The 17,106-nt window shown below is 43.2% G+C and overlaps 1 protein-coding gene across 1 annotated transcript in view; it reads left to right on the top strand.

Annotated features, from left to right (window-relative positions):
• The first annotated feature begins 5,832 nt into the window (after positions 1-5,832).
• The window catches only part of LOC118396080 (neuroplastin-like), a 69,938-nt gene continuing 58,664 nt past the window's right edge, over positions 5,833-17,106 (top strand). Inside the window, exon 1 of the mRNA XM_052467034.1 lies at positions 5,833-6,224. Coding sequence (XP_052322994.1) covers positions 6,134-6,224 — 91 coding nt within the window. The 5' untranslated portion in view covers positions 5,833-6,133. The remainder of the gene's footprint in view (positions 6,225-17,106) is intronic.

Here is a 17,106-nt window from a genome sequence, read left to right as displayed (position 1 = left end):
GGGTCATCTACTGTATCTGTACTGTAGGGGACAGCAGAGGAACGCTCCGGGTCATCTACTATATCTGTACTGTAGAGGGCAGCAGAGAAACGCTCCGGGTCATCTACTGTATCTGTACTGTAGGGGGCAGCAGAGGAACGCTCCGGGTCATCTACTGTATCTGTACTGTAGGGGGCAGCAGAGGAACGCTCCGGGTCATCTACTGTATCTGTACTGTAGGGGGCAGCAGAGGAACGCTCCGGGTCATCTACTGTATCTGTACTGTAGGGGGCAGCAGAGGAACGCTCCGGGTCATCTACTGTATCTGTACTGTAGGGGCAGCAGAGGAACGCTCCGGGTCATCTACTGTATCTGTACTGTAGGGGGCAGCAGAGGAACGCTCCGGGTCATCTACTGTATCTGTACTGTAGGGGGCAGCAGAGGAATGCTCCGGGTCATCTACTGTATCTGTACTGTAGGGGGCAGCAGAGGAACGCTCCGGGTCATCTACTGTATCTGTACTGTAGGGGGCAGCAGAGGAACGCTCCGGGTCATCTACTGTATCTGTACTGTAGGGGGCAGCAGAGGAATGCTCCGGGTCATCTACTGTATCTGTACTGTAGGGGGCAGCAGAGGAATGCTCTGGGTCATCTACTGTATCTGTACTGTAGGGGGCAGCAGAGGAACGCTCCGGGTCATCTACTGTATCTGTACTGTAGGGGGCAGCAGAGGAACGCTCCGGGTCATCTACTATATCTGTACTGTAGGGGGCAGCAGAGGAACGCTCCGGGTCATCTACTGTATCTGTACTGTAGGGGGCAGCAGAGGAACGCTCCGGGTCATCTACTGTATCTGTACTGTAGGGGGCAGCAGAGGAATGCTCCGGGTCATCTACTGTATCTGTACTGTAGGGGGACAGCAGAGGAACGCTCCGGGTCATCTACTGTATCTGTACTGTAGGGGGCAGCAGAGGAATGCTCCGGGTCATCTACTGTATCTGTACTGTAGGGGGCAGCAGAGGAATGCTCCGGGTCATCTACTGTATCTGTACTGTAGGGGGCAGCAGAGAAATGCTCCGGGTCATCTACTGTATCTGTACTGTAGGGGGCAGCAGAGGAACGCTCCGGGTCATCTACTGTATCTGTACTGTAGGGGGCAGCAGAGGAACGCTCCGGGTCATCTACTGTATCTGTACTGTAGGGGGCAGCAGAGGAACGCTCCGGGTCATCTACTGTATCTGTACTGTAGGGGGCAGCAGAGGAATGCTCCGGGTCATCTACTGTATCTGTACTGTAGGGGGCAGCAGAGGAATGCTCTGGGTCATCTACTGTATCTGTACTGTAGGGGGCAGCAGAGAAATGCTCCGGGTCATCTACTGTATCTGTACTGTAGGGGGACAGCAGAGGAAGGCTCTGGGTCATCTACTGTATCTGTACTGTAGGGGGCAGCAGAGGAACGCTCCGGGTCATCTACTGTATCTGTACTGTAGGGGGCAGCAGAGGAATGCTCCGGGTCATCTACTGTATCTGTACTGTAGGGGGCAGCAGAGGAATGCTCCGGGTCATCTACTGTATCTGTACTGTAGGGGGCAGCAGAGGAATGCTCCGGGTCATCTACTGTATCTGTACTGTAGGGGGCAGCAGAGGAATGCTCCGGGTCATCTACTGTATCTGTACTGTAGTGGGACAGCAGAGGAAGGCTCTGGGTCATCTACTGTATCTGTACTGTAGGGGGCAGCAGAGGAACGCTCCGGGTCATCTACTGTATCTGTACTGTAGGGGGCAGCAGAGGAACGCTCCGGGTCATCTACTGTATCTGTACTGTAGGGGGCAGCAGAGGAACGCTCCGGGTCATCTACTGTATCTGTACTGTAGGGGGCAGCAGAGGAACGCTCCGGGTCATCTACTGTATCTGTACTGTAGGGGGCAGCAGAGGAACGCTCCGGGTCATCTACTGTATCTGTACTGTAGGGGGCAGCAGAGGAACGCTCCGGGTTTGTGTTGAAAGCTTTCTGGCCTTTCAACCTACGTTTTTCAACTTGACCTTGTTATCTGGAAATGGTACGCCTAATTCTTTCAGGGAAGGTTAAAAAGCAATACAAGGTGTCGTGTAAGGTAAACATGTAGGGTTTAAAGTAGGCCTAGTGTTTATCATGGAGGGTTTACAGTAGGCCTAGTGTTTATCGTGGAGGGTTTACAGTAGGCCTAGTGTTTATCATGGAGGGTTTACAGTAGGCCTAGTGTTTATCATGATGGGTTTACAGTAGGCATAGAGTTTATCATGAAGGGTTTACAGTAGGCCTAGTGTTTATCATGGAGGGTTTACAGTAGGCCTAGTGTTTATCATGGAGGGTTTACAGTAGGCCTAGTGTTTATCATGGAGGGTTTACAGTAGGCCTAGTGTTTATCATGGAGGGTTTACAGTAGCCCTACGAGTGTTTATCATGAAGGGTTTACATTAGGCCTAGAGTTTATCATGAAGGGTTTACATTAGGCCTAGTGTTTATCATGGAGGGTTTACAGTAGGCCTAGTGTTTATCATGAAGGGTGTACTGTAGGCCTAGTGTTTATCATGAAGGGTTTACAGTAGGCCTACTAGTGTTTATCATGAAGGGTTTACAGTAGGCCTAGTGTTTATCATGAAGGGTTTACAGTAGGCCTACTAGTGTTTATCATGGAGGGTTTACAGTAGGCCTAGTGTTTATCATGAAGGGTTTACAGTAGGCCTAGTGTTTATCATGAAGGGTGTACTGTAGGCCTAGTGTTTATCATGAAGGGTTTACAGTAGGCCTACTAGTGTTTATCATGAAGGGTTTACATTAGGCCTAGTGTTTATCATGGAGGGTTTACAGTAGGCCTAGTGTTTATCATGAAGGGTTTACAGTAGACCTACTAGTGTTTATCATGGAGGGTTTACAGTAGGCCTAGTGTTTATCATGAAGGGTTTACAGTAGACCTACTAGTGTTTATCATGAAGTGTTTACAGTAGGCCTAGTGTTTATCATGAAGGGTTTAAAGTAGACCTACTAGTGTTTATCATGAAGGGTTTACAGTAGGCCTTGTTTATCATGAAGGGTTTACAGTAGACCTACTAGTGTTTATCATGAAGTGTTTACAGTAGGCCTAGTGTTTATCATGGAGGGTTTACAGTAGACCTACTAGTGTTTATCATGAAGTGTTTACAGTAGGCCTAGTGTTTATCATGAAGGGTTTACAGTAGACCTACTAGTGTTTATCATGAAGGGTTTACAGTAGACCTACTAGTGTTTATCATGAAGGGTTTACAGTAGGCCTAGTGTTTATCATGAAGGGTTTACAGTAGACCTACTAGTGTTTATCATGAAGGGTTTACAGTAGACCTACTAGTGTTTATCATGAAGGGTTTACAGTAGGCCTACTAGTGTTTATCATGAAGGGTTTACAGTAGACCTACTAGTGTTTATCATGAAGGGTTTACAGTAGACCTAGTGTTTATCATGAAGGGTTTACAGTAGACCTACTAGTGTTTATCATGAAGTGTAGTAGAGATCAGTTTGTGGGTCGTTGTCAGTGTTCTTCCATTGCCAGGCTGCCATGTTCTCCTGCTGTTTGAGTTCACAGTGAAACAGGCCAACAGTATATATTAGGGTTTATCCTTTAGCCTTGGAGGGAGATCATTTTGTGGCTCATTCAGACACAAGATAACTTGGCAAGCGTTGCCTGTCTGACTGCCACCTGTCCTACTGCTGTAGTATGAGGGAGTTGACAGTGAAATAGGATTAAAAGTCCCAATAAAGCCTGGCTGCAAACTGAGGTCAGGGCTTAGCCAGGTGGCCGTGTGTCTGTCTGTGGGGTGGGGTCAGCTTGACCCATTGAACATCAAGTAGCATTGAACCAGGTAGCATTGAACCAGGTAGATTTGAACCAAGTAGCATTGAACCAGGTAGCATTGAACCAGGTAGATTTGAACCAGGTAGCATTGAACCAGGTAGAATTGAACCAGGTAGATTTGAACCAAGTAGCATTGAAGCAGGTAGCATTGAACCAGGTAGCGTTGAACCAGGTAGATTTGAACCAGGTAGCATTGAACCAGGTAGCATTGAACCAGGTAGCATTGAACCAGGTAGCGTTGAACCAGGTAGCATTGAACCAGGTAGCATTGAACCAGGTAGCATTGAACCAGGTAGCGTTGAACCAGGTAGCATTGAACCAGGTAGCATTGAACCAGGTAGCATTGAACCAGGTAGCATTGAACCAGGTAGCGTTGAACCAGGTGGCATTGAACCAGGTAGAATTCAACAAGGTAGGATTGAACCAGGTAGATTTGAACCAGGTAGTATTGAACCAGGTAGCATTGAACCAGGTAGAATTGAACCAGGTAGAATTGAACCAGGTAGAATTGAACCAGGTAGCATTGAACCAGGTAGAATTGAACCAGGTAGTAATGAACCAGGTAGATTTGAACCAGGTAGCAATGAACCAGGTAGATTTGAACCAGGTAGCATTGAACCAGGTAGAATTGAACCAGGTAGGATTGAACCAGGTAGAAATGAACCAGGTAGCATTGAACCAGGTAGAATTGAACCAGGTAGCATTGAACCATGTAGCATTGAACCAGGTAGAAATTAACCAGGTAGAAATGAACCAGGTAGCATTGAACAAGGTTGCATTGAACCAGGTAGCATTGAACCAGGTAGAATTGAACCAGGTAGAATTGAACCAAGTAGCATTGAACCAGGTAGCATTGAACCAGGTAGAAATTAACCAGGTATAAATGAACCAGGTAGCATTGAACAAGGTTGCATTGAACCAGGTAGCATTGAACCAGGTAGCAATGAACCAGGGTAGGTTGCATTGAAAGGTAGCAGGTAGCATTGAACCAGGTAGAATTGAACCAGGTATTGAACCAGGTAGCATTGAACCAGGTAGCATTGAACCAGGTACCAGGTTTGAACCAGGTAGAATTGAAAGTAGCATTGAACAAGGTTGCATTGAACCAGGTAGCATTGAACCAGGTAGCATTGAACCAGGTAGCATTGAACAAGGTTGCATTGAACCAGGTAGCATTGAACCAGGTAGCATTGAACCAGGTAGCATTGAACCAGGTAGCATTGAACCAGGTAGCATTGAACCAGGTAGCATTGAACCAGGTAGCATTGAACCAGGTAGCATTGAACCAGGTAGCATTGAACCAGGTAGCATTGAACAAGGTTGCATTGAACCAGGTAGCATTGAACCAGGTAGCATTGAACCAGGTAGCATTGAACCAGGTAGCATTGAACAAGGTTGCATTGAACCAGGTAGCATTGAACCAGGTAGCATTGAACCAGGTAGCATTGAACCAGGTAGCATTGAACCAGGTAGCATTGAACAAGGTTGCATTGAACCAGGTAGCATTGAACCAGGTAGCATTGAACCAGGTAGCATTGAACCAGGTAGCATTGAACCAGGTAGCTGGCTGCTGAACATATATGCCATTTAGCAGATGCTTCTATCCAAAGCCACATACCTACCAATACGTCATGTCACATGACCTATTGTAATTCTATTCTAGGCTATATGCTTCTAATCTATTATATTCTAAATCTACTATTTGTTTATTGAACGACCATAATGATAAGGGTGGCTTCTAAATAACTTGCAAGGCATGATATTCCCATCTGAACTGTCCTCTGGCTTTCAGATTCTATGAAAAAGCCCTATAGGGATGTACTAAATTATAATTATTCTACACTGTAGTTACACAGCAACTAACATTTATTGTTCTATCCATGCAGCCTACAAAATGTAATCTCGCGGGATTTACCACCGCAGATGAGAAAGGGTCCCTTCCCAATTGAAGTTGAAAAGTAAAATGGTTAGTGTTTGGTAGGGATTGTGGTTAAGGTAAGAGTTTTACGGTTAGGATTTAGGGTAGGGACGTACCAGGGATCCCAGATAGCACTAACCGACGAGAAAGGTGGTTCCTTCGAGTGATTTCATCACCACGCACCGCCACACAGGTGGCGTGGCGTCATGCACTCGTCGGTTGAGCGAGCGCGCCGCGGTTTTTTTGCGTGACCCGATTGGAGTATTAGAGGAAGCTTCCTTCGGTCAGATTGATATCTACCCGGTAACCTGGTCTCCCCACTCCACCCCACCACTATCCATATTACCGGCATCTACCACCCGAGTCGATGCTACCTGGAAAACGAAGTGCCGAAATTATGTCGGTGTCGGTGGCGTTCATTGGAGTACTGATGCTGCATTCGGTCTCCTCGCAGAACGGTAAGAATGTGAAGTGCACGGTTGCCCTGCCGCTCGGTAGAAATACCGGGACATCATGGCTCCTTGCGGGTTTTTGACTGGACGCTCAATGATCTTGCTTCAAATTCTGTCATAATATCGGGGCCTGGATTTAAATGTTGTGCGTCAAAATCCTTGCGGTGAATATTGATTTATAGGCTATCCACATGATTTTCAGTGGATGTAGTAGAAAATGGCAGCAAATTACAAGGACATATTATATATTATATACAATATATTTATTTTATTGTATTAATTATGTTCATACCCGAGCAATGCAGGTGAATAGAATTTCAGAATTAAGGCTATGAATTTAATTAAATTATTATCGAATAATAGCATATTAGCACCCATGCGAGTCATTTGTTACAAAGTGCCAATAAACCATGTATGGTCATTACTGTCAATTGGATGGATGGTTTCCCGTTATTAATACAGACCTACGATGAATTTATCCATTCCTTTAAACTAGCCTAGGCCTATATGTTTATCTGTGTCCACAAAATATATATTTTATTTCCTAATGACATTACATCTTCATTAGAATGTAAAGGGGACTTGACCATGAGGAGCCGTGACTTGTTATAGGTGTACAGTAAGTTGTGATATCATCACATAGCCTATGTCCTACCCGATCATGGCCCCGCTCAAATGTATAGAAAAACAACAACAACAACAACAACCCTTTAGTTCTCCCTCCTTGTCCTCTCTCAAATAACGCTACATGACTCAGGCATTCACCTGGTCTGGTCGTGGCTACATCAAAGCATCATTTCAACTCCTACAGGTTGAAATGAACCAGAAACACCTCACAGACAGACGTTGAGAACAGAACGCTATTCAGTCATATCGTGTGTCCAGATGTAATTGTAAGATGCTTGACGATTGGTATATGCAGCTAGTCGGAGAAGCAGATAGAGAGGCAGGCAGTCAGAGGCAGAGAGGCAGGCAGTCCAGAGAGGCAGCGAGGCAGGCAGTCAGAGTAGCAGAGAGGCAGGCAGGCAGGCGGTCAGAGTAGCAGAGAGGCAGGCAGTCAGAGGCAGATTTTATTGGTCAGGCAGTCAGAGTAGCAGAGAGGCAGGCAGTCACAGTAGCAGAGAAGCAGGGCAGTCAGAGGCAGAGAGGCAGGCAGTCAGAGGCAGAGAGGCAGGCAGTCCAGAGAGGCAGCGAGGCAGGCAGTCAGAGTAGCAGAGAGGCAGGCAGGCAGGCGGTCAGAGTAGCAGAGAGGCAGTCAGGCAGTCAAATCTAATCACATTTTATTGGTCACATGCAGATGTTATTACGGGTGTTGCAAAATGCTTGTGTTCCTAGCTCCAACAGTGCAGAGAAGCAGGTAGAAAGGCGGGCAGGCAGAGAAGCAGGCAGGCACTGACTGACTGTATTAAATAGCTCCACCAGTCCATTCTGCTGCATGTTGCTATTTTTAGACTGTAGATCACTCAGCACTGGGAACCATAGCTTTGATATGTCCTCTCTTCTCCTGGAACACACACACCACTATGCCTTTAATGTCCTCTCCTGGAACACACACACCACTATGCCTTTAATGTCCTCTCCTGGAACACACACCACTATGCCTTTAATGTCCTCTCCTGGAACACACACAAACCACTATGCCTTTAATGTCCTCTCCTGGAACACACACACCACTATGCCTTTAATGTCCTCTCCTGGAACACACAAACCACTATGCCTTTAATGTCCTCTCCTGGAACACACACACCACTATGCCTTTAATGTCCTCTCCTGGAACACACACACACCACTATGCCTTTAATGTCCTCTCCTGGAACACACACACCACTATGCCTTTAATGTCCTCTCCTGGAACACACAAACCACTATGCCTTTAATGTCCTCTCCTGGAACACACAAACCACTATGCCTTTAATGTCCTCTCCTGGAACACACACACCACTATGCCTTTAATGTCCTCTCCTGGAACACACACACCACTATGCCTTTAATGTCCTCTCCTGGAAACACACACACCACTATACCTTTAATGTCCTCTCCTGGAACACACACACCACTATGCCTTTAATGTCCTCTCCTGGAACACACACACCACTATGCCTTTAATGTCCTCTCCTGGAACACACACACCACTATGCCTTTAATGTCCTCTCCTGGAACACACACACACCACTATACCTTTAATGTCCTCTCCTGGAACACACACACCACTATGCCTTTAATGTCCTCTCCTGGAACACACACACCACTATGCCTTTAATGTCCTCTCCTGGAACACACACACACCACTATGCCTTTAATGTCCTCTCCTGGAACACACACACCACTATGCCTTTAATGTCCTCTCCTGGAACACACAAACCACTATGCCTTTAATGTCCTCTCCTGGAACACACAAACCACTATGCCTTTAATGTCCTCTCCTGGAACACACACACCACTATGCCTTTAATGTCCTCTCCTGGAACACACACACCACTATGCCTTTAATGTCCTCTCCTGGAACACACACACCACTATGCCTTTAATGTCCTCTCCTGGAACACACACACCACTATGCCTTTAATGTCCTCTCCTGGAACACACACACCACTATGCCTTTAATGTCCTCTCCTGGAACACACACACACCACTATGCCTTTAATGTCCTCTCCTGGAACACACACACACCACTATACCTTTAATGTCCTCTCCTGGAACACACACACCACTATGCCTTTAATGTCCTCTCCTGGAACACACACACCACTATGCCTTTAATGTCCTCTCCTGGAACACACACACACCACTATGCCTTTAATGTCCTCTCCTGGAACACACACACCACTATGCCTATAATGTCCTCTCCTGGAACACACACACCACTATGCCTTTAATGTCCTATCCTGGAACACACACACCACTATGCCTTTAATGTCCTCTCCTGGAACACACACACCACTATGCCTTTAATGTCCTATCCTGGAAGAGAAGAATGGATTGGTTAACTCTTCACAGAGAGAGATGCGGGACAAGGCATTGTGGAATGCTATTGATTTAAAGTAACTGTCCAGTGTTTCCAGATGTCTATGAAATATGACCTATAATTTCTTACAATATCAATGAAATAGTTTTCCTTCCAAACAAAATTGTATGGTAATTAAGTATGTTTATAAATTCTGTTAAACTCTGAGTGGTTGATTTGAGTTTGGGGGGGGGGGGGTCCCCCCCATCCCTTCCACCCACACATAATGTTTTTATATTTTTAAATAGAAAGTGACATATCATTTGAAAACGACAGGCCTAGTCTTTTTGGAAATCAAACTGAAATCTCACTGCTGGCAATGTCATAAAAATGCAACTCAATATTAGGAAGGTGTTCTTAATGTTTTGTCCACTCTGTGTTTATCAATCCTGTAAGACAAAAAAAAAAACTTTTCACAAGCCCTGTGCTTTTAAATTGTGTTCCTAAGGGAATTTATGCATGTTTAGAGCACCACCATTAGGTAAGGAAAAATATAAACAACAACATTTTGCACAAAAATATAATTTTAGAACAGTAATTGGAGATAAAATATGTCACCAATCAAGACTTTTAAATCTCTTATCCCCCCCCACCTCCGAGAAAAAACAACATCTATAGTAGTTTCTGAGACCTTTATCTGAATTCTGTAGTTCACACCTTTCTAACAGTACTAAATATGTGTATGTAGGACTTATAGTTTTGAAACCAAAATGTATTTTATGAGGGTAGTATACGATATTACGTGAAGTTTTGAAAATGCCACAAGGGGGCGGTAGAGTTTAACAGGTGTTAAAAAGCAGCTTTTCAGTGTTAGAATGGTGTGGGTGTACCCCCAACAAAATAATGGTGTGGGCGTATCCCAATAACAGAAGAGTGTGGGTTTATACCGGTCGTTACAAATATTAATGCGAGTACACCGCTGATTGGCCAGCTCATCCACCTTTTTTTTTTGTCAACAAATCTACACAAAATACATAAAAATATATATATATAGTGCCAGTCAAAAGTTTTTAGAACACCTACTCATTCAAGGGTTTTTCTTTATAAAAAAAACAACTATTTTCTACATTGTAGAATAATATTGAAGACATCAAAACTATTAAATAACACATGGAATCATGTAGTAACCAAAAAAGTGTTAAACATATCAAAATATATGTTATATTTGAGTTTCTTCAAAGTATCCACCCTTCGCCTTGATGCCAGCTTTGGACACTCTTGGCATTCTCTCAACCAACTTCATGAGGTAGTAACCTGGAATGCATTTCAATAAACAGGTGTGCCTTGTTAAAAGTGAATCTTTGGAATTTCTTTCCTGAATGTGTTTTGAGCCAATCAGTTGTGTTGTGACAAAGTAGGGGTGGTATACAGAAGATAGCCCTATTTGGTAAAAGACCAAGTTCATATTATGACAAGATCAGCTCAGATAAGCAAAGAGAAATGACAGTCCATCATTACTTTAAGACAAGGTCAGTTAATTTGGAAAATTTCAAGAACTTTGAAAGTTTCTTCAAAAACCATCAAGCACTATGATGAAACTGGCTCTCATGAGTACCGCCACAGGAAAGGAAGACCCAGAGTTACCTCTGCTGCAGAGGATACGTTTATTAGAGTTAACTGGCTCTCATGAGGACCGCCACAGGAAAGGAAGACCCAGAGTTACCTCTGCTGCAGAGGATAAGTTCATTCGACTTAACTGCACCTCAGATTGCAGCCCAAATAAATACTTCAAATAACAGACACATCTCAACATCAGAGTAGAACAGAGCAGAGTAGAACAGAGCAGAGCATAGTAGAGCAGAACAGAGCATAGTAGAGCAGAACAGAGCATAGTAGAGCAGAACAGAGCAGAGCATAGTAGAACAGAGCATAGTAGAGCAGAACAGAGCAGAGCATAGTAGAACAGAGCATAGTAGAGCAGAACAGAGCAGAACAGAACAGAGCATAGTAGCAGAGCATAGTAGAACAGAGCATAGTAGAGCAGAACAGAGCAGAGCAGAGCAGAACAGAGCATAGTAGAGCAGAACAGAGCAGAACAGAACAGAGCATAGTAGAGCAGAAGAGAACAGAGCAGAACAGAACAGAACAGAGCATAGTAGAGCAGAACAGAGCATAGTAGAGCAGAACAGAACAGAGCAGAACAGAACAGAGCATAGTAGAGCAGAACAGAACAGAGCATAGTAGAGCAGAACAGAGCATAGTAGAGCAGAACAGAACAGAGCAGAACAGAACAGAGCATAGTAGAGCAGAAGAGAACAGAGCAGAACAGAACAGAGCATAGTAGAGCAGAACAGAACAGAGCATAGTAGAGCAGAACAGAACAGAGCATAGTAGAGCAGAACAGAGCATAGTAGAGCAGAACAGAACAGAACAGAACAGAGCATAGTAGAGCAGAACAGAACAGAACAGAGCATAGTAGAGCAGAACAGAGCATAGTAGAGCAGAGCAGAACAGAACAGAGCATAGTAGAGCAGAACAGAACAGAGCATAGTATAGCAGAACAGAGCATAGTAGAGCAGAACAGAGCATAGTAGTGCAGAGCAGAACAGAGCATAGTAGAGCAGAACAGAGCATAGTAGAGCAGAACAGAACAGAGCATAGTAGAGCCAGAACAGAGCATAGTAGAGCAGAACAGAGCATAGTAGAGCAGAACAGAGCATAGTAGAGCAGAACAGAGCATAGTAGAGCAGAACAGAGCATAGTAGAGCAGAACAGAGCATAGTAGAGCAGAACAGAGCATAGTAGTGCAGAGCAGAACAGAGCATAGTAGAGCAGAACAGAGCATAGTAGAGCAGAGCAGAACAGAACAGAGCATAGTAGAGCAGAACAGAGCATAGTAGAGCAGAACAGAGCATAGTAGAGCAGAACAGAGCAGCTACAGACCACAAGGGAGACACCATTTATATCAACTAATGGCTATTCATATTTGAAGCCTCGACAGATTTAACCTACTGCTGAGATAAAGACTCCCCACTGTGCGTGTGTGTGTGTGTGTGTGTGCCTGTGTGTGTGTGTGTGTGTGTGTGTGTGTGTGTGTGTGTGTGTGTGTGTGTGTGTGTGTGTGTGTGTGTGTATATATGTGTTTCACTTGGCCTCAATGCCACTAATGTATGATGTTTTCAGTCAGTGAGACAGGTTGTCTTTTAATAGATGAATACAACAGGACAGGACTGTTTCAATTCATTTCCCACTGGTGAGAGAATAACAAAGCAAAGTCACCTAGTAGGTATGGGGGATGAGATGTAATAGAGTAGATATGGGGGATGAGGGGGATGAGGGGATGTGGGGGATGAGATGTAATATAGTGGGTGTGGGGGATGAGATGTAATAGAGTAGATATGGGGGATGAGATGTAATATAGTAGGTATGGGGGATGAGATGTAATAGAGTAGATATGGGGGATGAGATGTAATATAGTAGGTATGGGGGATGAGATGTAATAGAGTAGATATGGGGGATGAGATGTAATATAGTAGGTATGGGGGATGAGATGTAATAGAGTAGATATGGGGGATGAGATGTAATATAGTAGATATGGGGGGGATGAGATGTAATATAGTAGGTATGGGGGATGAGATGTAATATAGTAGGTATGGGGGATGAGATGTAATATAGTAGGTATGGGGGATGAGATGTAATATAGTAGGTATGGGGGATGAGATGTAATAGAGTAGGTATGGGGGATGAGATGTAATAGAGTAGGTATGGGGGATGAGATGTAATAGAGTAGGTATGGGGGATGAGATGTAATATAGTAGGTATGGGGGATGAGATGTAATAGAGTAGGTATGGGGGATTAGATGTAATAGAGTAGATATGGGGGATTAGATGTAATAGAGTTGGTATGGGGGATGAGATGTAATAGAGTAGATATGGGGGATGAGATGTAATAGAGTAGATATGGGGGATGAGATGTAATAGAGTAGATATGGGGGATGAGATGTAATATAGTAGATATGGGGGATTAGATGTAATATAGTAGGTATGGGGGATGAGATGTAATATAGTAGGTATGGGGGATTAGATGTAATATATAGATATGGGGGATGAGATGTAATATAGTAGGTATGAGGGATTAGATGTAATATAGTAGGTATGGGGGATGAGATGTAATATAGTAGATATGGGGGATGAGATGTAATATAGTAGATATGGGGGATGAGATGTAATATAGTAGATATGGGGGATGAGATGTAATATAGTAGGTATGGGGGATGAGATGTAATAGAGTAGGTATGGGGGATGAGATGTAATAGAGTAGATATGGGGGATTAGCTGTAATAGAGTAGGTATGGGGGATTAGCTATAATATAGTAGGTATGGGGGATTAGCTGTAATAGAGTAGGTATGAGGGATTAGATGTAATATAGTAGATATGGGGGATGAGATGTAATAGAGTAGGTATGGGGGATTAGATGTAATAGAGTAGGTATGGGGGATTAGATGTAATAGAGTAGGTATGGGGGATTAGATGTAATAGAGTAGGTATGGGGGATTAGATGTAATAGAGTAGGTATGGGAGATTAGATGTAATAGAGTAGATATGGGGGATTAGATGTAATAGAGTAGGTATGGGGGATTAGATGTAATAGAGTAGGTATGGGGGATGAGATGTAATAGAGTAGGTATGGGGGATTAGATGTAATAGAGTAGGTATGGGGGATGAGATGTAATAGAGTAGGTATGGGGGATAGATGTAATAGAGTAGGTATGGGGGATTAGATGTAATAGAGTAGGTATGTATGGGGGATTAGATGTAATAGAGTAGGTATGGGGGATGAGATGTAATAGAGTAGTAATATAGTATATGGGGGATGAGATGTAATAGAGTAGAGATATAGGGGGATGAGATGTAATAGAGTAGATATGGGGGGGATGAGATGTAATATAGTAGATATGGGGGATTAGCTGTGATATAGTAGGTATGGGGGATGAGATGTAATATAGTAGGTATGAGGGATTAGATTTAATATTATAGATATGGGGGATGAGATGTAATATAGTAGGTATGGGGGATTAGATGTAATATAGTAGGTATGGGGGATGAGATGTAATATAGTAGATATGGGGGATGAGATGTAATATAGTAGATATGGGGGATGAGATGTAATATAGTAGGTATGGGGGATGAGATGTAATAGAGTAGGTATGGGGATTAGATGTAATATAGTAGGTATGGGGGATTAGATGTAATAGAGTAGGTATGGGGGATTAGATGTAATAGAGTAGGTATGGGGGATGAGATGTAATAGAGTAGGTATGGGGGATTAGATGTAATAGAATAGGTATGGGGGGGGATGAGATGTAATAGAGTAGGTATGGGGGATGAGATGTAATAGAGTAGGTATGGGGGATTAGATGTAATAGAGTAGGTATGGGGGGGGATGAGATGTAATAGAGTAGGTATGGGGATGAGATGTAATAGAGTAGGTATGGGGGATTAGATGTAATAGAGTAGGTATGAGGGATTAGATGTAATATAGTAGGTATGGGGGATGAGATGTAATATAGTAGGTATGGGGGATGAGATGTAATAGAGTAGGTATGGGGGATGAGATGTAATAGAGTAGGTATGGGGGATGAGATGTAATAGAGTAGGTATGGGGGATGAGATGTAATATAGTAGGTATGGGGGATGAGATGTAATATAGTAGGTATGGGGGATGAGATGTAATATAGTAGGTATGGGGGATGAGATGTAATATAGTAGGTATGGGGGATGAGATGTAATAGAGTAGGTATGGGGGATGAGATGTAATAGAGTAGATATGGGGGATGAGATGTAATAGAGTAGGTATGGGGATGAGATGTAATATAGTAGGTATGGGGATTAGATGTAATATATATAGATATGGGGGATGAGATGTAATATAGTAGATATGGGGGATGAGATGTAATATAGTAGATATGGGGGATGAGATGTAATATAGTAGGTATGGGGGATGAGATGTAATAGAGTAGGTATGGGGGATGAGATGTAATAGAGTAGGTATGGGGGATTAGATGTAATAGAGTAGGTATGGGGGATGAGATGTAATAGAGTAGATATGGGGGATTAGCTGTAATAGAGTAGGTATGGGGGATTAGCTATAATAGAGTAGGTATGGGGGATTAGCTGTAATAGAGTAGGTATGAGGGATTAGATGTAATATAGTAGATATGGGGGATGAGATGTAATAGAGTAGGTATGGGGGATTAGATGTAATATAATAGGTATGGGGGATTAGATGTAATAGAGTAGGTATGGGGATGAGATGTAATAGAGTAGGTATGGGGGATGAGATGTAATAGAGTAGGTATGAGGGATTAGATGTAATAGAATATGTATGGGGATGAGATGTAATAGAGTAGGTATGGGGGGGGATTAGATGTAATAGAGTAGGTATGGGGGATTAGATGTAATAGAGTAGGTATGGGGGATGAGATGTAGGTATGTAATAGAGTAGGTATGGGGGATGAGATGTAATAGAGTAGGTATGGGGATTAGATGTAATAGAGTAGGTATGGGGGATTAGATGTAATAGAGTAGGTATGGGGGATGAGATCTAATGAGATTTAAGGAGGTATAGGGGGATTAGATGTAATAGAGTAGGTATGGGGGATTAGATGTAATAGAGTAGGTATGGGGGATTAGATGTAATAGAGTAGATATGGGGATTAGATGTAATAGAGTAGATATGGGGGATTTGATGTAATAGAGTAGGTATGGGGGATTAGATGTAATAGAGTAGGTATGGGGGATTAGATGTAATAGAGTAGGTATGGGGGATTAGATGTAATAGAGTAGGTATGGGGGATTAGATGTAATAGAGTAGGTATGGGGGATTAACTGTAATAGAGTAGGTATGGGGGATTAGCTGTGATATAGTAGGTATGGGGGATTAGACATCATGTAGTAGGTATGGGGGATTAGATGTAATATAGTAGATATGGGGGATTAGATGTAATATAGTAGATATGGGGGATTAGATGTAATAGAGTAGATATGGGGGATTAGATGTAATAGAGTAGATATGGGGGATTAGATGTAATAGAGTAGATATGGGGGATTAGATGTAATAGAGTAGATATGGGGGATTAGATGTAATAGAGTAGATATGGGGGATTAGATGTAATAGAGTAGGTATGGGGGATTAGATGTAATCTAGTAGGTATGGGGGATGAGATGTAATAGAGTAGGTATGGGGGATGAGATGTAATAGAGTAGGTATGGGGGATGAGATGTAATAGAGTAGGTATGGGGGATGAGATGTAATATAGTAGGTATGGGGGATTAGATGTAATATAGTAGGTATGGGGGATTAGATGTAATAGAGTAGGTATGGGGATGAGATGTAATAGAGTAGGTATGGGGGATGAGATGTAATATAGTAGGTATGAGGGATTAGATGTAATATAGTAGGTATGGGGGATGAGATGTAATATAGTAGATATGGGGATGAGATGTAATATATAGTAGGTATGGGGGATGAGATGTAATAGAGTAGGTATGAGGGATGAGATGTAATAGAGTAGATATGGGGGATTAGATGTAATAGAGTAGGTATGGGGGATGAGATGTAATAGAGTAGGTATGGGGGATTAGCTATAATAGAGTAGGTATGGGGGATTAGCTGTAATAGAGTAGGTATGGGGATTAGATGTAATATAGTAGATATGGGGATGAGATGTAATATAGTAGGTATGGGGGATTAGATGTAATAGAGTAGGTATGGGGATTAGATGTAATAGAGTAGATATGGGGGATGAGATGTAATAGAGTAGGTATGGGGGATTAGATGTAATAGAGTAGGTATGGGGGATGAGATGTAATAGAGTAGGTATGGGGGATGAGATGTAATAGAGTAGGTATGGGGGATGAGATGTAATAGAGTAGGTATGGGG

Source organism: Oncorhynchus keta, chromosome 17 (assembly GCF_023373465.1).
Source record: "Oncorhynchus keta strain PuntledgeMale-10-30-2019 chromosome 17, Oket_V2, whole genome shotgun sequence".
NCBI classification, from domain to species: Eukaryota; Metazoa; Chordata; class Actinopteri; order Salmoniformes; family Salmonidae; genus Oncorhynchus; species Oncorhynchus keta.
The sequence above is the reverse complement of the archived record's forward strand: the minus strand, read 5'-3'. Positions and strand labels throughout refer to the sequence as shown.